Source organism: Stenella coeruleoalba (assembly GCF_951394435.1).
Source record: "Stenella coeruleoalba genome assembly, chromosome: 3".
NCBI lineage: Eukaryota > Metazoa > Chordata > Mammalia > Artiodactyla > Delphinidae > Stenella > Stenella coeruleoalba.
In genome coordinates, this window is record NC_137148.1 from 169588003 (window position 1) to 169607616 (window position 19614).

Sequence of the window (19614 nt, forward strand, 5' to 3'; positions counted from 1 at the left end):
ACATTTTTTATTGAGGTAAAATTCATATAACATAAAATTAACCATTTTAAAGTGCATAATTCGGTAGCATTTAGGACATCCATGGTGCTGTGCAACGATCCCCTCTCTACCTAAAAATTTAAAAACTCAGTTTAGCAGTAAAGTATAATCCATACAATGCAATTGTGTGAGTGATTTACAATTGCTTAGTAAACCTCTGGGGACAGAGGCGGCAGAGTGCCGCCCTCCAGCCAAATCCTGCCGGCCCCCTGGTTTTGTAAATAAAGTTTTATTGGCACACAGCCACGCCCCCTCATGGACGCACACTGGGCTGTTAGGGAAGGGAGGGGCTTCCTCTCCTGAGTGGGAGTTGGTGGAGGCCTGGGAGAAGCTGTGGCTGGGATGGGGCGGGGCAAGCGAGGTGCCCAGGGCACCAAATTTAGGGAGTTGCTCCCTTCCGGGGGCTGACCCTGCCACGGCACGACCTTGACAATGAGCTCTTCCTTCAGTTTGGTGCCCTGGGCGCCTCGTGGGCGCCACCCCAGTCCTGGCCCTGGAAGGAGACTGGTATGTCACTGGCCTAATCGGGTTTTTGTATGGCAAGTGCATATAAAATTACTACATAATTTTTTAATGTTTAATTAGCGAAATAAAACTGGACAAATTGAAAATGCCCATTTCCCCCAGCCAGCCTCCCCGTCTCCCCAGTGGTGAGCCCTGCCCTTCTCTCCATCCTCCCACCTGGCCCTTAACTGCAGCTGTTTCCTTTCTCCAGGCAGAATTCCGTGATTTCTATCCCTGCCCTCAGAACTCCAGCCGTGACACTTTGGTTCTTTTAAATACTCTCCATTTTCTTTAAAGCTCCAAAAGCGTTCATAAAACATTTAAACGTTTATTTCCTCCTTCTATGGTCACATAATAAGCTGTATTTTAGGACAGGACATTTACTGCAGCAGTTTTCTGTCCTCACCCCCACTTCTCCCTGGTTTTCCAGGAGCATCGTCTCCCCCTTCCCACTTCTGGCCCAGGAGGCGTGGTCCTGATATCGAATTATGGCAGACCCAGCCTGGAGATACAGGTGTTGCTTTTTTTTTTTTTTTGCGGTACGCGGGCCTCTCACTGTTGTGGCCTCTCCCGTTGCAGAGCACAGGCTCCGGACGCGCAGGCTCAGAGGCCATGGCCCACGGGCCCAGCCGCTCCGCGGCATGTGGGATCCTCCCGGACCAGGGCATGAACCTGTGTCCCCTGCATCGGCAGGCGGACTCTCAACCACTGCGCCACCAGGGAAGCCCACAGGTGTTGCTTTGATGCTGGTCATTGCTGGCCCTTTGCAGGGATGACCTTGGCCTGGCAGGTCTTTTTTTTTTTTTTTTTTTTTTTGGCTGCGTTGGGTCTTCGTCGCTGCACACAGACTTTCTCTAGTTGTGGCAAGCCAGGCTACTCTTCGTTGTGGTGCGCGGGCTTCTCCTTGCACGCGGGCTCAGTGGTTGTGGCCCACGGGCTTAGTTGCTCCGTGGCATGTGGGGTCTTCCCCTACCAGGGCTCGAACCCGTGTCCCCTGCATTGGCAGGAGGATTCTTAACCACTGTGCCACCAGGGAAGTCCTGGCAGGTCATTTTAATGAGGTTATTGTGTTATAAATGGAATGGCCATTACAGTGGACGCTAATGAATTCAGAGGAGAAGTAACCTCCACCCTCACTCAGAAGACACAAATCTAGTCCTTATGTCAGGTAAAATTTTGCTAGGATTATATATGAAAGGAAAGGACTTTTTTAAATTCCTTTAAAAATGTTTAAATAACCGACTAATTTTAATATACTTGGGAGTTAATAAAACTTATCTGCACTCTGCTACCACGTTGAGTTTTTGAAACGCTGTATCTTTGATACAAGTCGTTAGGCATTTTCTCCCCTCCTTTCTCCCGAATGCCTAAAGCATATGTGTGTGCCCTTTTCCCCAGGCATTCCGCTAGTAATTCACGCAGCAGAAACCAGTGAAATTAAACGGCCAATAAAAAGGAATATGGGCTGCACTGCACCCAATCAGAAATAAAGATGAAGCTCCTGATACGTCAAGAAATAGGTAGACAAGTGTATGCATAATACCAAGATGGAAAGAAATCTTTGAGAAGCTCGGAAAACAGAAACGATTTTAGGGAAAGCAGCCTGGCCCTGGGGTAGCGAGGGGGCACCTCTGCATCCATCCTCGGCTCTTCCTTACAGTTTGACATGTGGGCCTGTGCAGGTACCACTTTGATAAAATGTTTTAAATAACAAAAAATTAAACTCCAGTCAAGTATAAATTTAATTTCCATTTAAGTATATCTAAAGATTAAACACTGACTTTTCCAGCCACTGAGAGGACTTATCAAGCCTCTTGTACTTGTGCAGTAAGAATCCCTCGGTCGGGTCCGTAAGGAAGCCTCCCACTCCAGCCCCCAGACTTCAAGCGTGAGATGCTCCTTTTTGAAGGATGCTGGACGGCCTCAGCTTGGAGCTGGGAGGCGGCGCCACAGCGCCCTCTTCTGGGTGCACTGCGCTGCGCCTCCGGTCCTAACTCCCGGGCACCAACCCCTCCATCTGAACTAAGGGGACTGGTGACGTTGTCCTGAACTTCATCACCTTCAGAGGTTTACCTGACGTCTTAATTTTAAAACGCAGTGAACACCTTGGGAGGTTCCACTGTGTATTAAGTTAATTTAAGGTATCAGTGGGCTTGTTCTGACCCTATTTAATAGCTATGGGGTTTTGAGGATGGTCTTACAAAGCAAAAGTTCATTTGTATTCTTTCCCGCAATACTCGGAACTGCACGATTTTCAGCAGTCTTACACACGTCTGGCAAACTTCTGGGTGTCCCCAGGATCCTCTCAGGAGCTCCACGAGATCAAAACTGTTTTCACAATAATACTAACCCGTTAGTTGCTGTTTTCCCCGTGTTGACATTTGCCCCGACGATGCAAAACCAGCACGGCTGACACAGCCGTGCACAAATCAGAGCGGACAGACACATCAGAGTCTCTAGAAGTCACTGTAATCCTCACCGTCATGCACGCACAGTAAAAAAAAAAGAAAAGAAAAGAAATACCAAATGCTCGTTTCACTCAAGAATTCCCTGATGAAGCAGTAAAAATTATTAATTTTATTAAATCTCAGTCCTCGAGAACACTTAATATTCTGTGTGACGAAAAGTGCTTCTGCTTCTTCCCAAAATACGAAGACAGTCTTGAGGAAAAGCTCACGGGCAAATGGCTTGTGAGCAGAACGAGCTACTTTTTTCATGAAACGCTGTTTTTCCTCGAAAGGATGACAGACAAATTATGATTATTCAGACTCGAAGATTTGGTACACATTTTCTCAAAACTGAACGGTTGTGAGCTTGACATATCGAGGAAAACACGACAGGTTTTATTGTCAATATGTTCTCAAACCAAAAGAACAGAATTTTGGGAAACTGGTATCTTGCCGAAGTTGTTGGTAGTGATATTAACCAGTGTGACTTTTTTCAATACCGTGTGATGAAATGTATCAACATTTGGAAGATCTGCAAACTCAGTGAACCAATATTTTCCAAGTGACCAGTGCATGTTGTTACAAAACCGTGCATGTGGGTGAAAGATCCATTCAAATTGCAAGAAAGACTAAAGTTCTTTTTAATTAGTTGTATAGTTTTTATTGAGGTAAAATTCACATAACATAAAACGCACCATTTTAATCATGTAATTCAGTGGCATTTGGTACATTCACAATGTTCTGTAACCATTACCCTGTCGAGTTCCAGAACATTCTCATCACCCCCAAAGGAACCCTGTACCAGTTAGTAGTCACCTCCCATTCCCTCCTCCTTCAGCCCCGGGGCAACTAATCTGCTCTCTGTCTCTGGATTTGCCTGTTTTTGGACGTTTCATACAAATGGAATCACTCAACACGTGGCCTTTTGTGATTGGCTTCTCTCACTGAGCATCGTGTTTTCAAGGTTCATCCACATTGTAACATATGTCAAAACTTCATTCCTTTTTAGAGATGAATAATATTCAGTTGTACGTATGGACCATATCTTGTTTATCCATTCATCAGTGACTGACATTTGTATTTTTCTGCTTTTTTTGCCGTTATGAATCAGGCTGCTACGAGCAAGTTTTTGTTTGAACACCTGTTTTCAATTATCTTGGGTAGAGTGAAATTGCTGGGTCATGTGGTTTAACTGAGTTTATATTTTAACAGCTGTTTGCCACGGTAGCTGAACCATTTTTCAGTCCCACCAGCAACTGAGGAGGGTTCGAGTTTCTCCACATCCTCACTGACGCTTGTTACTTTTCTTTTCTCTCTTAATAGCCAACCTAGTGGGTGTGAAGTGGTACCTCACTGTGGCTTTAGTTTGTATCTCCCTAATGACTAATGATGTAGAGCATCTTTTTATGTGCTTATTGGAGACATGCCTATTCCAGGCCTTTGCCCATTTTTTAAAACTTTTTATTTTATATTGGAGCATAGGTGATTAACAATGTGGTGTTCATTGCTCATTTTTTAATTGTGTCATTTTATCATTTTGTTGTTGAGTCTCCATAGTTCTTTATAATATTCTGGATATAAGACCCTTATTAGATCCATGATTTGCAAATATGTTCTCCCATTCCGTGGGTTGTCTCTTCACTCTCTTTATAGTGTCCTTTGACATACAGAAGTTTTTAATTTTGATGAAGTCCAATATATCTTTTTTAAAAGTTTTTATCTTTTATTTTTTGTTTGTGCTTTTGGTGTCATATCTAAGATTCTATTCCCAAATCCAAGGTCATGGAGATAACCTTACTTTATGTGATTACCTCATGTTTTCCTCTAAGAGTTTTATAGTTTTAGCTCTTGCATGTAGTTCTTTGATCCCTTTGGAGTGGATTTTTGTATATGCTGTGAGGTAAGGGTCCTGCTTCATTCTTTTGCACGTGACTATCTATTTATCCCAGCACCGTTTGTTGAAGAGTGTATTCTTCCTCCATTAACTGGTCTAAACACCCTTATTGAAAGTCAGTTGGCCCTAGATGTATGGGTTTATTTCTGGACTCTCAATTCTATCCCATTGATCTGTATGTCTGTCCTATCCCAGTACTGCACTGTTGTGGTTCCTGTAACTTTATAATCAGTTATGAAATGGGAACTTGTGAGTCTTCGACCTGGTACTTCTTTTTCGAGATTGTTTTGGTTATTTGGGGTCCCTTGCAATGCCATATGAATTTTAAGATCAACTTGTCCATTTGAAAAGGCAGCTGGAAGCTTTGTAGAGAATTTTGATAGAGACTGCATTGAGTTTACGGATCAATTAGGACAGTATTACCATCTTAATAGTAAGTCTTCCAATCCATGAACATAGGACGTCTTTCTGTTTGTTTGGGTCGTCTTTAATTTCTCTCAACAGTGTATCATAGTTTTTTCAGTGTACAAGTATTTCACCTCCTTGGTTAAATTTATTCCTAGGTATTTTATTCTCTCTGATATTATTGCAAATGGGATTGTTTTCTCCATTTCATTTTCATATCGTTCATTATTTAGAAATATAATTGACTTTTGTTTATTGATCTTGTATCTTGCAACCCTGGTGCTGATAGTTTTTGGGAAGATCCTTTCCATATTTAAGATCATGCTATCTGCAAATAGAGGTAGTTTTGCTTCTTCCTTCCCTCTGTGGATGCCTTTTATTTTCTTCTGTGGCCTAATGACCCTGGCTAGAATTTCCAGTACAGTGTTGAATAGCAGTGGCAAGAGTAGATGTTCTCAACAGTGGTCAGAAGAGGTGGGGGGCGAAGCAGAAACCCCTCGTTCCTGAACTCAGCTCTGGGGAAGTGGTCCAGCTGCACTTTCTGAAAGTGTTGGGCCTGCTTTTTACAGAATCGTCTCTGTGGTCTTTGCCTCCCCTGGATGTTTAAGGGTCACTGCCTCCAGCAGAGCTTATGTTTGCATTTTTCATGTACAAGTCGGGCTCAGATGTGGTGGTTGCCACACTCGGCCGGGTGTCTCTTCCTTTGCATAGACCTGCCATGGCCCCTCAGCCCTCGCTTCCGCGAGGTCTGAGGACCCATCTCGGAGGCCCTCCCCCAGGAGGACCCCTCTGTGAGCTGTCTCATCTCCGTGGCCCCAGGGTCCTGCGCCTCCCAATGGCAGGGCTGGGGTCGTGGCCTACTGGTATTTTCCCAAAGCCCTCCAGCTGGGAGACCCTGGCTTTGCAACAGGGCAGGCTGGCCGGGAAGCCAGTGCCATCACCTGTCCCCGGGTCTGTGGTCCTCTGATTCTCCCAGTGCAGACGATGGGTTTGGGGAGCAGCAGGCGGTTATCATGCTGGCTTTGCTTACACTTGAACTTACGCAGTGACTAAGCATTCCCGTTGTGCATGTGCACATGCAGACGTGTTAAAACTCAGCTGCCAGTGTAGACAGTAGGACCCCATCTGCTGCTGGTGTCTGACGGGCTCCTGGGCTCCTCTGCACGTGATGAAGCAACGCTCCTGCTGAGGCTTCAGCCCCCGACCTAACCCATTGCCCCCGCCCACCCCCCACGCCCCGCCTGCGTCCAGCCTGCTCTCTATCTCGTAGGCGCTCGGATCTTTATTTGGATATTAATACAAACCAATCTTGGCTAATGCTAACCATCTGATTTCGTTTTTGTTTTTTTTTTTTCCATTTTGTTTTGTTTTGTTTCTGCGCACATTTTCTTTAGCTTGAAATGGCGATTGAAAACCTCCAAAAAAGCGAAGGGATCACATCACACAAAAGCGGTTTACTCAACAGTCATGTAAGTGTGTGTCAACCTGCTGGTCTGCCCTGCTCTGCTTGTCACCTTCATAGGCATTTTAAAAACAAACAGGGAGTTCCCCGGTGGCCCAACGGTTAGGATTCCAGGCTTTCAGTGCCATGACCCTGGTTCAGTCCCTGGTTCAGGGAACGGAGATCCCGCAAGCCGCGCGGTACGGCCGAAAAAAAAAAAAGCAGTGAGTTGACACCTTTAAAGTGCCGAAAAGGTGCAGGGGGGGAACCCATCTAGACTTCTACACTCAGCAAAAACGTCCTTCCACAGCGAAGGGAAATTAAGGCAGGCTCTTCCTTTGTGAAAGTGGGGTGACAGCGCCTCCCTCCTTGGGGGGAACAGGGATTAAACTGCTTAGTGTATGTAACGTCCTCCCCACCATGCCTGGCAGAGGGTAAGCGTTGTAAATAAATTCGTACTCAGACAAGCCACAACCAAAAGATGACGCCGGATTGGGGGTGCCGTAAGCGTTCTTAGCTAATTCTCCTGTGATCAGCTTTTTGAAAATAAAAAAGATTGGTAATTCGACAAAAGGGCAAAGCAACTAATTCCTATTGATTTTAGCTGCATAAGACCTTTCTCTGCTGGGGACACCACGTGATCGTAGGCCCCAAGGCCAGGAGGGCGCAAAGGTCTTTGCCTCTGGGTGGCTTTGAGTGGCAGGATGGGGCTGGCAGAGATGACAGTGCAGGGACTCGGCTTCTGGGGACCGTTGAGGAGGGGAAGCTCCTGTCGCCCCCCGCCCCACTCCTCCCTTTTCCCCTTACTTCTCCAAACGCCCTCAATGCGGCTTTAATTTGACTGGAACTTCGTTCGTCAGTTTGGAGGTAGGACAGGCCGCAGGAGTTCAGAGCGCACTTCTGGCAGCTTTTCTCAAGCACTTGGGTTGGGACTGGCATCCTTTTGAGAATTAAAACATCAAAGAAAAGAAGTCCCCTTTAGTTGGACCCGATCCCAGCTGTGACCCCAGCAAGACTTTCATGCTGGCCGACATTCAAAGTGAGTGATTCAGGGTGCGGGGCCAGAAAGCCCGCTAGGGAAAGATCCAGGAGGTTCTGGGTTTGTCGGGGGGCACAGGCGTGGCCAGCACCTCCAGCCCATTGGCGGAGCCTCAGAGGGCTGGTCACTGGAGGAAGAGCAGCCTCATCCCGGCTGTCTCGAAGGAAAAACAAAAGTCCATCAGGCCCCAGGCTAGGTGGGTCATGGCCACCCTGTTGTCCATCACTGCCGGATGATGTCACCTGGTGGGAAGGTCTGGAGAAGGGAAGCTGCAGCCTTAGAGCGGAGCGTGTAGGAAGTCTGCAAGACAGCATTCTCTGCTCGGGGACCAGAGTTCTTCAGATCTCGAGCAGACGTGGCCACGGCACAGCCTGCGAGGCCAGGCGCTAGGGCAGCCCCAGAGAGCCATGAGGAAGGCAGGATGGGTGCGGACCCCAGGCCGGCGGCGTATCCGCGGGAAGTTTAAAATGTCTATGTGAAGCGCATGAGCCTCAGTCTCTGGCTGCAGGGGTGCCTCTGGCTTTCTAACGCTTTTCCTCCGGGAGGCGGGCTTGCCTTGGCTGCTCCTCCAAAACCAGCTTCCGTTCCTGAGTTTAGTTTCTGAGCAGGAAGATCCTCCCTGTGTCCGTTTTCCTTCTGGCGATTTGTTAAGTCGTTTTCTCCCATTGGGAGCCGTAAGAAGTAGGATCTGAGGCTTGGCGACTCAAAGGGGATAGAAAGAAGATCTCGGTAAAGAGTCGGCCCCACGTGCTGCGGTCAGCCGGCCAGGAGCTTGTCTGGGCAGGGAGGGCGGGGAGAGAGCTAGGGTGTGTCCTGGCGACAGACGGCCTTGTGTCCTGCAGAGCCCTTCGTGGTCCTAGTTGGCCGCGCTCACCTGAGACAGTTGTCCCTGGGCACCACCGGCTGCAGTCCCCGCGCCCGGGCAGGAGAGCCTGGTGCCGGGTGGCGAGATGCCCAGAGCCCAGGAAGGCTGGGCTGTGCCTTCCAGACCCAACCCAACATCAGGGTCACCCCAGCTCCCCAGGCTGCCCTCGGGACTCGGACCAGGGTGTCTGAGGGTTGAAGGGACCTTCCAGCCTTGGTGTGGGAGCCCCTGAGGGAAGAGGTGGGCCCCGAGCCATCTTTAAAACAGGGGAACGCATGATTTGGTGGCAGGAAACGAGGGATGACTGTTTTGGAGGAAGGAGGCAGAGAAAGTTGAGCTGGGAATGGAGATGCCGTCCCTCACCAGGGTGTCACTGTGGCGTGTGGGTGCAGCCACGCCAGCCAGGCCTGCCCCTCTGCTGTCCCCGGGTCTATCGGGAGAGGCCCCCAGCCCCTGCTGACTCAGGGACCCCCATCATGGGTCCCTGCAGAGGTGGCCGCTGCTCACTGTACATAAACTACTGTTTCCAGCCCCTGGGAGAAGGACCTGCTTTTAGGTGGATCGTATTCAGATTGTACGACCTTTTTTTTTTTTTTTTTAAATCAAGAAACATAAATCGTCAAAGGTGATTTAGCCTTCGGGTGGTGGTGTAGTGACAGAGCCGTGCCCTGCAGTCTGGGCTGGCGATGGGCTGTGGCAGCTTCATGGGCTGGGTGCTCTGCCTAGGAGTTGCTCCAGATTATGGCGGCGAAGGCCTCCGGCAGTGGTCGCGCTTGGACTGCTGTTTTTTGGAGTTTCCCCGGCCCCCTCACCACCTCGACGACCCCGCCTGGTCTCCTGGAGGGAAAGGCTCTTTCCCAGTGGGCGTCAAGGCTGGGCCTCTCCCCGTCAGCTCCACCCTTGAGCCTCCAAGGGCGCCCGCCCGCCTGGAGGCGCAGCTGCGCACGTGTGTCGCGGGCCGAGCCCTGACCGCCCCCCGCCCCCACCCCACAGCAGACCCTGCACCTCCCGCCACCTTCCTGGCTCATCCAGGGCAGCGCCGTCCTGCTGGAGGCTCATCCTTGTGCCCCCTCCTCTGCCCACAGCCCGCATCCAATGCCCCTTGGCCTTCAGAACCATCCGGAATCAGACCACTTCTCCCCACCCCACCCACCATGGCCACAGCCTCCCTACCGTCACACCCGGTCAGTCTGCCACGGGCGAGGCGGGGCTGTGTGGTGGGGAGATGGGCCTGCCGTTCACCTAGTGTCACTGACGTGCGATGCTCAGCCGGTCGGGATGACACCAGGTAGCGGCGTCAGGAGTTCGGTGCGCAGACCCCGCCGGCGCTCGCTCAGCCTACAGGGGAGGCTCTGCCTTCACGGAGCCCGTAGACCGCCCTCCAGCTCCCGTCAGCCTCCCTTCCGGGTCACCTCTCGTCGCCGGAGAGGGTGGAAGTGAACCCACTATTGCTTCGGAGGCTGCTGGTGGCATCTGTTCGCTCTGTGCTTACCTTTACTCAGGAGGGAGTTAACCACACATCCTTGGTGTCGGTGTCCACGTAGTCACCCGCAAGGAAGTGTGCTTTCCGTGTAATTCTTGGGATTTGGCGCAGGTGGTCAGGAGCAGAAGCCATCATCTTATTTCCCAAACCTTCCTTCTCACGTTGGGCCAGTCATGTCAGGTGCCAGGCGGGGTCTCAGCCTCCATCTCTCAGGACCTGGTCCGGGGCCCCTCCCAGGCCTCCACCTCGCGGCCTGAGGAGCCTCCTGAGGAACCCCCGGGCGCTCAGACCCTGAGACATTTGGGCCCCTGGTCCCGGCTTCTCCCTCCCACAGAGGACTCCCCTAGAAGCGGCCTATGCTCCCCAGCCAGGGTGGCAGAGACAGGAAGAGCCTCCTGCTTGCACATCCAGAGGCTGTCGGCCCTCCTCATGCTGGGGTCCCCTCCGCTCTGCGGGACCCCTCCTCCTCTCCATCAGCGGTTCTTGAGGCATCTTCACGGGGTGCAAACGTGGGCAGACCCGGTTCTGTCTCTGCTTCCTGGAGCTCCCGTTTCAGCAGGGAGACAAGCGATAGAAATTGAATGCTTGTGTCGGCGAGCAGTGCTCTGGAAAACCTTGGGGCTCAGGGGCCAGCAAATACCAGCCCTTCCTCACCTGGATCCTGGATCCTGAGCCAACTGCAACTAGACAGCGGGGCGACAGACAGAACCCAGTTCCCCCCTGTGGCTGGTGAGGCTGCTGTGGGAAGGCTTGTAGCTGGTGGGACAGCCCCCCCCCCCCCCCGCTGTGAGCACAAAGCAGGCCGGGGGCGTACCCGCAAGAAAGGAGCAGCTCCACTGTGCCACCCATGCCCTCCTTCCCAACTCGCGGTGATGTCAGTCCCTTAGCCCCAGAGTCAAGGCAGCGGGGGGCGGGGTGTGTGCGGGGGTGCCTCGGGGTGGGGAGGAGGGTGCCTCCTGGGGCAGGCCGTGCGCAGTGATTAAACCATTTAAGTTCACAGTTTGTTCATAGCATCAAAGACAGGAGGAGGGGTCAGAACAAGGGGCGCCAAGGAGACGGCCCCTAAGGGTGGGAGCCGTGGGCCAGAGCAAAGCCTTGGAGAGAGAAGGGGGGGTGCTCTGCCACCTTTGTGTAGAAAAAGCACATTTAAGGAAAGTTTGAAAATTATATATCTAGGTGACTTGATGGAAAGTAGAAACCGTGATGTTCTTTCCCAAAGGGGGAACTGAAGAACCCTTTCCTGTTTCCCTCAGCCTCTGGCTGCTGCCTCCTCCTCCCCGCATCCCCGTGGTAACTGCCCCCCCTTCACCCACTGGTGGGGGTGGGATCCCCCTGCGGGGTCACGGGCGCAGCCGGCACATGACATCCCACAGCACACGGACAGATGAGTGGACAGCTGTTCCCGTGCACCCAGGGCTGCAGGAGGCAGGCTTCGTGGTGACGGGAGGGCCGGCGACCCCTGGTTCCAACCTGCTACTCGGATCGGCAGCTGGGCTGGTCCCTCAGTGAGGAGGTAGTTGGCAGATACCTCATCTGCAGGGCGTCTGGGGAGGGCCCGCTGCAGGCTGTCCCCGGGGCAGCACCTGACCCCAGGCCTCGACGCTACGCCTCACACACCCCTCCTCGGCCCCACCCGCACAGGCCCGCTCTGGGCTCCTTGGTGTCGCATTGACACATCTGGTCCCGACCTCCACCCTGAATGCCAGCCCAGCACTCCTCCCCCACCTCCCCAAAGCAGAACCCATTACCCAGCCCTTCTGGAGGCCAGAGGTCTGTCTTTCCGTTAGAGCAGGGGTCACCGGTCCACGGCCTGTTAAGAACGGGGCGCACGGCAGGAAGTGAGCAGCAGGGGAGCGAGTGAAGCTACACCTGCTGCTGCCCAGCACTCCCCACCATCCCGCCTGAACCCTCCCCCCCGCCACGATCTATGGAGGAATTGTCTTCCGAAATCGGCCCCTGGTGCCAAAAAGGTTGGGGAGCGCTGTGTTATAGGACCCTCTGCTCTGTCAGTCCCCCAGGGCCCCTTCACCTGGACCTTTGACCGTTTCCCCACCTTCATCCTGCACATCCAGCCCAGGCCCACCCTCTGCCTCTGAAACTCTCCTTATTCTAGCATCCCTGCCACCAGCTGACCCCACCACCCGCCTCTCACTTGGGTCCACGTTAGAGCCGGGAGTCCCCAGGGAGGAAACGAAGGCACGTCAGGTTCACTTTAAAATGGCAGGAGGGGGCCTCCCTGGCGGTCCAGTGGTTAAGGCTCCGCGCTGCCGCTGCAGGAGACACGGGTTTGATCCCTGGTCGGGGAAGTTCTGTATGCTGCGAGGCGTGGCCCCAAATGAACAAACAAACAAGAACATTGTAAAGCAACTATACTCCACTAAAAATGAGTTCAAACTGAGATAAAGTGGCAGAGGCAGTGTGTGGGGCTTAGAGGAAGTAAAATGGGCCCTGAGGTGGTGATTGTTGAAGCAGGAGTTCAGGAGTCTGTTCTCTCTACCTCTTTGCATGTTAAAACCATTCCGAAACGTGTCTAAAAGTGTGACGCCAGCAGACTTCGCAGCCTGCGGGCTTATAAGTCTGGGCGGGGCCACGACCTGGCTTGCAGGGCCGAGCACCAGAGGGGGCTGGGGGTAGGGGGGTGGGGCGGTGATCTCCCAGGGAGAAGGACAGAGCGTGTGGGAGCACAGAGGACAGGGGTCCCGGCAGCAGGGAGCCCCATCCCGATCCTGATGTGGGATCCTGCCTCTGGCCTCGTTCCCGGGCTCACTCTTCCAAATCCAGACCTCCCTCCGTTGGGGAACAGTCTCGAAGCCAGGATCAAACCGCAGCCTTTGGGGCGCTCTGCAGTGGGTGCAAAGTGGGTGAGGGGGTTCAGCCTCCCTTGGTGTGGGAACTGAGCTCTCTGTGTGGACAGTTCTGAGTCAGTGCTGACCTCTGGGGGCCTCGACTTCGGCCTTGGATCCTCTTCCCTGCCGTTGGCCTGAGCACAAAACCTGGCACACGAGCCTTTCAGTCTCTTATTCAGTTTCCCGCTTGTTTTCTTCTCGGTCCTGAGTACAGGAACTGCGGTGGTATTACCTTAACGCGGGGCGCCATGCGGATGGGCCGTGGGGTTTTTCTTCGTCTTCCTTTCCCGTGTGCTCAGATCATCTCCATCCCCGTAGGTTTAGGAAGCATTTGGTGTGCGAGGCCTGTGGGGGTTTCAGTCTCCATCACGGGCAGGTTTTTGTAAATTAAGTCAAGGAACCTGAAAGCTTGGCTAGAAATCGAAGGAATAAACAAGCAAGTGAAAAGAAGCTATTAAGTAATTGAACGTGCCCCAAATTGAACCTGAATCGGTGAGAGTAGAGGTGAGTTTCCCCGTCGTGTCGGAGGACAGAAGGCGTGTGATGCTGTCGGTGCGTCCACGTCAGCATCCGGCCTGTCTTGTCCATCCAGCTCCAGTGGCTCTTGGATAATTACGAAACCGCAGAAGGCGTGAGTCTCCCCAGAAGTTCGCTCTACAACCACTACCTTCGCCACTGCCAGGAACACAAGCTGGACCCCGTGAACGCGGCCTCCTTTGGGAAGCTGATCCGCTCCGTGTTCATGGGCTTGAGGACGCGGCGGCTGGGTACCAGGTGGGTCGGTGAGGGTGTCTGGCAGCCCTTGCACCCGCCCCCCACCCTCCTCTTCCCTTATACAGACATCGAGCTTCGGGAGAACGTGAGGCTCCCCCCTCCTGGCACGTCCTGACGTCCACGGCTCCGGGTGCACCTGGAGTTGCCCTGAATTGGTGGTAGCCTGGGCCCGGCCTGGCCACCCGTGGGCCGTGATCGCTTCTCTCCTGGTGATGGGACACGGGCTTCACCTCCGCTCTCTCCCTTTGCTTCACCTCGGCTCTCTCCCTTCGTTTGACATTTTCCATAGCAGGCTTTTTATTTTATTTATTTATTTATTGTTTAACATCTTTATTGGAGTATAATTGCTTTACAATGGTGTGTTAGTTTCTGCTTTATAACAAAGTGAATCAGCTATACATATATCCCCATATCTCCTCCCTCTTGCATCTCCCTCCCTCCCACCCTCCCTATCCCACCCCTCTAGATGGTCACAAAGCACCGAGCTGATCTCCTTATGCTATGCGGCTGCTTCCCACTAGCTATCTATTTTACATTTGGTGGTGTGTATATGTCCATGCCACTCTCTCACTTCGTCCCAGCTTATCCTTCCCCCTTCCTGTGTCCTCAAGTCCATTCTCTACGTCTGCATCTTTATTCCTGCCCTGCCCCTAGGTTCTTCATGACCTTTGTTTTTAGATTCCATATATATGTGTTCCATATATATATATATATGGCATACGGTATTTGTCTTTCTGTTTCTGACTTACTACACTCTGTATGACAGCCTCTAGGTCCATCCACCTCACTACAAATAGTTCAGTTTCGTTTCTTTTTATGGCTGAGTGATGTTCCATTGTATATATGTGCCACATCTTCTTTATCCATTCATCTGTCGATGGACACTTAGGTTGCTTCCGTGTCCTGGCCATAGCAGGCTTTTTAAATAGCAGCCTCTGGACTGTCTAGTCGAGTTGGATTTACCATGTCTTGATGCTTTTTGCTGTGCCTGGACCGATCCACTCTGGGCTGCTCTTGGCAGACAGCGGCCAGGGACCCTCACGGGCAGGAATCTTTCTCCCTCCACCCCCGACCCCGGCAGTAGCGTTTGGCTCCTCCCACTAGGAAAAGACGGCCTCGCTCTGTTCAAAGCGGGGGGCTTGGCCCACACATGAGATCATCTTGCATGGCTTTGACCTGTGGCCGGCTGGGTTCGCCACGTGCCCTGGGTGAAGGCGCACACACGTGGGTCTCGGCGTTCACTCACCCCCTCCCAGAAGCGGGCATGCTGGGTGTCTTAAAGGACGGGGCCAGGAGAGTTCTCTGCCGCCTTGGGATCCCTGACGGAGGACATCCTTACAAAACGTGGGCAGCCAGAGGGAGGCAGGGAGGAGGAGTCCATGACCTCTGGGGACACGGCCACTGCTGCCCTGGGGCCTTTCCAGATGGCTCTTGGGGCCTCCACCTTCAGAGGGTCCCAGATGCTGGCCTCAGAATTGGGGCCCATCCTCCCCGCTTTCTCCCTCCGAGCACCAGTTCAGCTTGCACCTCACCCGGGAAGGACCCAGGCTCCCCGGCTTGTCCATGTTGCCAGCTCAGGGAAAATGGCAGCCCGTGAGCTGGGGGTGTTTGCAAGGCCGCGTGTCTGTCCTTCCCTCCAGAGGAGCCCCTTCTGACCTGTTTCCTTAAAGAAATTATTTTAAAACCTTTGAGCATCATTTCTCCCATAATAAAATAAGATAGTGTTTCCCAAACTGTACCATTTGTAAAACGTGTTATTAGATGATTGGAAGGGGGGAGAGTTAATAATAGTAATTATTATTATTATTTATTATAATAATAAGTAGTATTATTGTTTATTATAATAACAAGTATGATTATTGCTATTATTAGACCATGCTGGGTTAAACAAAGTTGAACTGGCTTTTTTACTGCAGGACTTCTCAGAGCCTTTATCATACTAAAAAACAAGAGGGGAGTCTCCCAGAGGGGGAAGCCGTTACAGAATTTCCTGAACCTCTCTGACCACGGGACAGCCCATGAACGTTTCCCACACGGTCCAGGGAACACTGGCCCCGAGAGCCCACGGAGAAGGGCGGGGAAAGAGCCCCATCTTGCGGTTTAGGACATCTGCAAAGAGAGCTGACCCCAGATGTTTGGTTCCTAGGGGCAACTCCAAGTATCATTACTACGGGATCCGTCTGAAGCCAGACTCGCCCCTGAACCGGCTGCAGGAGGACACGCAGTACATGGCCATGCGGCAGCAGCCTGTGCATCAGAAGCCCAGGTGGGTGAGCTGCCCGGCCGGCCCAAGGATCAGCCAGCCCACTGAGAGGTTTCACTAGCAGGAACGGAGGGAGAGGGGTTTCTCGACCATTGACCACAACCTGGAAATGGATGAAACATGGATGGAGTGGAGAAAACCAGTTCACATTCGCCCCCATCTCGGCGTCCTGGGAGAGCCCTGCCTTTCACTTGCACCTGGCGTGGAGTGAGGCCAGCAGGACGCGGGCAGTTTCAGGGTCACAACAGAAGTGAGTGGAAGGTGCAGAGATTTCCCACGTGCCCCCCACACACCCCGGCCTCCAGTGTTGTGCCTCTGTTACAGTTGATGAACCCACATAGACCCGTTCTTGTCACCCGAAGTCCATAGCCGACATTAGGGTTCACTCTCTGTGTCGTACACTCTGTAGCTCTGGACAAAGGTGCGATGACCTGTATCCACTATTAGAGGATGGTACAGAGTAGTTTCACTGCCCTAAAAACGCTCCCTGTTCCTCCTGTTGGTCCCTCCTCCCCGCCAACCTCCGGCGAGCGCCGATGTTTTTTTACTGGCTCCGTAGTTTTTACCTTTTCCTGAATGCCATAGAGTTAGAATCACAGATCTTTGATTTTTCCTCTCTGTCTTCAAAGAAAGAGAGAGAACACTGAACATAACCCCAGAAGCCAGGAGAAAGAAGCTTATACACTTACGTTGCTGCTTCCTCCTGACCTTTGGATCTGATGGCTGGAAAGGCCTGGTCATTTTCTGGAATGTTCTCTGCCTCACAGACCTACTCATCTTTTAAGGCAGGGGTCAGCACACTTTTTCTGTAAAGGGCCAGAGAGCACATATCTTCAGCTTCGCAGGCAGACACTATCTGTGGAGACCCTTCAGCTCTGCCCGTGTAGCGTGAAAGCCTCCACAAAGCAACGGGTGTGGCCATGTGGCCGTCAAACTTTATTTCAAAACGGGGGGCAGAAATGGTGCTCTGCAGCCCTAGTTGGAGACGCCCCGTTCAGGGCCCCACTCGAATACCAGCTCCCTGGCCCCTTCCACTCACCCCTCTGCCCGCCTCTGTCCCCGGCCCCTCTCTGGGGTCCATTCTCCTCCAGGGCAGGGATACACCCCACTCTCTTCCACGTGGCACCTTCGTGCCTCAGCTGAGCTGCGTGGCTGACACCCCATTTTAGCTGCTCTAAGGGGTCCCAGTGACTCCCAACCACATGGCCAATCACGGGAGTTGGAGGTCGCAGGAGAGAGCCTGGAACCTTCTCCGGGACCAGGAGTCCATCCTGTACCTGATCGTCCACAGACAAGGACTCTGTAGCTTCCGTTGTGGGGTTCGGGCCACAGGCTTGTGCCATTGACACTTAGAGCCACCCACCCCCACAAAGTCAGGTGGTCCACATACCTCTGAGCGGCGTCCTCCCTCCTCCCAGTGAGCCTGGCCCTACATCCCACAAGTAAAGGCACCCCCAGCTCAGGCTGGGTCCCTCGCACCCATCCCACCTGGCATGCGCATCCCTCAGGGCTCAAGCAACTCACCCCAGGAAGCCCTTCTCTGTTACGTTTCTCAGTTTGCTGCCTGGACAGGCTGTCCACTGCTTTCTAGCTCAGGGCAAAATAAAAGTCTCAGAACGTGCTTTGAGATCACATAATAGTAAGACGTTTGGGACTCTATGTAAAGAAGTTCACTTGTTTTCTAAGAGAGAAGTGTTAGAATATATACATGTAATGGCAAGCCGGGTGTCCATCAGCAGATGAGTGGATAAGCAAATGTGGTCCATCCGTACAGTGGAGTGGTATTGCGCCTTCAAAAGGAAGGAGATTCAGACACTCACTGCAACATGGATGAACCCAGAGGACGCGATGCTCAGTGAAATACGCCAGACACAGAAGGACAGATACTGTCTGATCCCACTTATGTGAGGTCCCTAGAGGAGTCACATCCATAGAGACAGGAAGTCGATGGTGGGGGCCAGGGGCTGGGGGAGGCGAAGGGGGGGTCCGTGTTTCATGGGGACAGAGTTTCAGTTTGGGAAGATGAGAAAGTTCTGGAGATGATCGTGGGGACGGTTGCCCGACAGTGTGAATGTGCTTAATGCCACTGGGCTGTGCACTCAGAAGTACCATTTTAATGGTAAAGTTTGTGTTTTCTATTTGACCACTAGTTTTAGAAAATTACACACACACCCCAAACCAAATCCTGCTCCGTCCTCCACTCCTTGGGCCCCTTCCGGGCAGTGCTGTTAGGGCCTCACGGTGGCACACGTGTTCCCTGCCCAGGTACCGGCCAGCCCAGAAGACGGACAGCCTTGGGGAGAGCGGCTCGCACGGCAGCCTGCACAGCACACCTGAGCAGGCCATGGCTGCCCAGAGCCAACACCACCAGCAGTACATCGGTGAGCCCCCCACCCCGGCGCAGGGCCTGCTGGCAAGGCTCTGGGGCCACTCGGCACCGCTGGGGCTGGGTTTCGGCACCAGCAGCATCTACAGGGATGCTTCAGACAGTTTTCTTGTATATCACCTTTTCAATTACGTAGAAAGTTCTAGATAAACCCTCTTTGTGGAATCCCTGAGACTTTAGAATAATCAGCATGTTCCTCCCAAATTAATGGATATTAATCCAAAAATAATGGATTCAAGTGACCATCATAAAAATAAGTAAATAAGGGGAATTCCCTGGTGGTCCAGTGGTTAGGACTCCACACTTCCACAGCAAGGAGGCACAGGTTTGATCCCTGATCGGGGAACTAAGGTCCCACAAGCCGCGTGGCTCGGCCCAAAAATTAAAATATAAAATGTACTAAACTGAAAGAAAATAAGTAAAATGAAATGCCCATCGGAAAGAGGACTGGATGTACTTTGAGCTGAGCCCTGGGAGAGTCCCTCCCCAGCTGGCACCGTCCCTGCCCCGGAGCGACGGGATACGCTAAAGACGTGGGTGGCCTCCGTGTACTTTAGTGTATCTTTGAGCCCCGACTGAACCCTCCCCTGTTGGGTCTTCTGGAGACGCTGTCACCCACCTGGGCGCCCCCAATGCTGGGGGGATGGAGTGCACGATGTGTGCCAGGCCCAGGCCCTGTGCTTTGTGCGTCACCGGGAGCTGACGATGTTGTCCCCTCCCTGCACCTGAGAAAACCAAAGCTTAAGGGTTGTGTGGTGTGAGAGGAGCCAGGGCTGGCATAGGGTCACCAACACGTACGGCCGGTGTCCCCAGCCCTGCTGACCTGTCCCCTCGTTCCCCCGCACCCCACCACAGATGTGTCCCACGTCTTTCCGGAGTTCCCGGCGCCCGACCTGGGCAGTGTCCTGCTGCAGGAGAATATCACGCTGCACGACATCAAGGCCCTTCAGCTGGCCTACCGGCGGCACTGCGAGGTGACTGCCCCCCGAACCCCGAGCCCGGGCCCTGGGGGCTCCGGTGGGCGCCTCGGTGAGCTGCGCGAGGCCAGCGCCAGAGCATCACTGGGTGTCCCCGCCGGTGACAAGGAGCAGACAGGACTGGCCCCCCCTCCCTCTGGCCGGGGGTGGATGGAATCTTCCTTCGTTCACTCCCATCCCCTCTCGTGGTCTGTCTGGGTTTGGAAAGGCCCCGCTGCAGCCCGTATCCCGGCCGCTTGCTTGGCACAGTC

At 52.8% G+C, this 19614-nt stretch overlaps 1 protein-coding gene across 6 annotated transcripts in view; it reads left to right on the plus strand.

The window, feature by feature from the left end:
* RFX2 (regulatory factor X2) overlaps window positions 1-19614 on the plus strand; it is a 185955-nt gene that overhangs the window by 154136 nt on the left and 12205 nt on the right. For 4 of the 6 annotated variants that reach the window (XM_079918169.1, XM_079918167.1, XM_079918166.1 and 1 more), the window contains 5 exons: window positions 6684-6758; window positions 13556-13737; window positions 15884-16003; window positions 18266-18381; window positions 19242-19360. In XM_079918169.1, the coding sequence (XP_079774295.1) occupies window positions 6684-6758; window positions 13556-13737; window positions 15884-16003; window positions 18266-18381; window positions 19242-19360 (612 nt within the window). The remainder of the gene's footprint in view (window positions 1-6683; window positions 6759-13555; window positions 13738-15883; window positions 16004-18265; window positions 18382-19241; window positions 19361-19614) is intronic. The other 2 variants (XM_079918171.1, XM_079918170.1) reach the window with 1 other exon arrangement.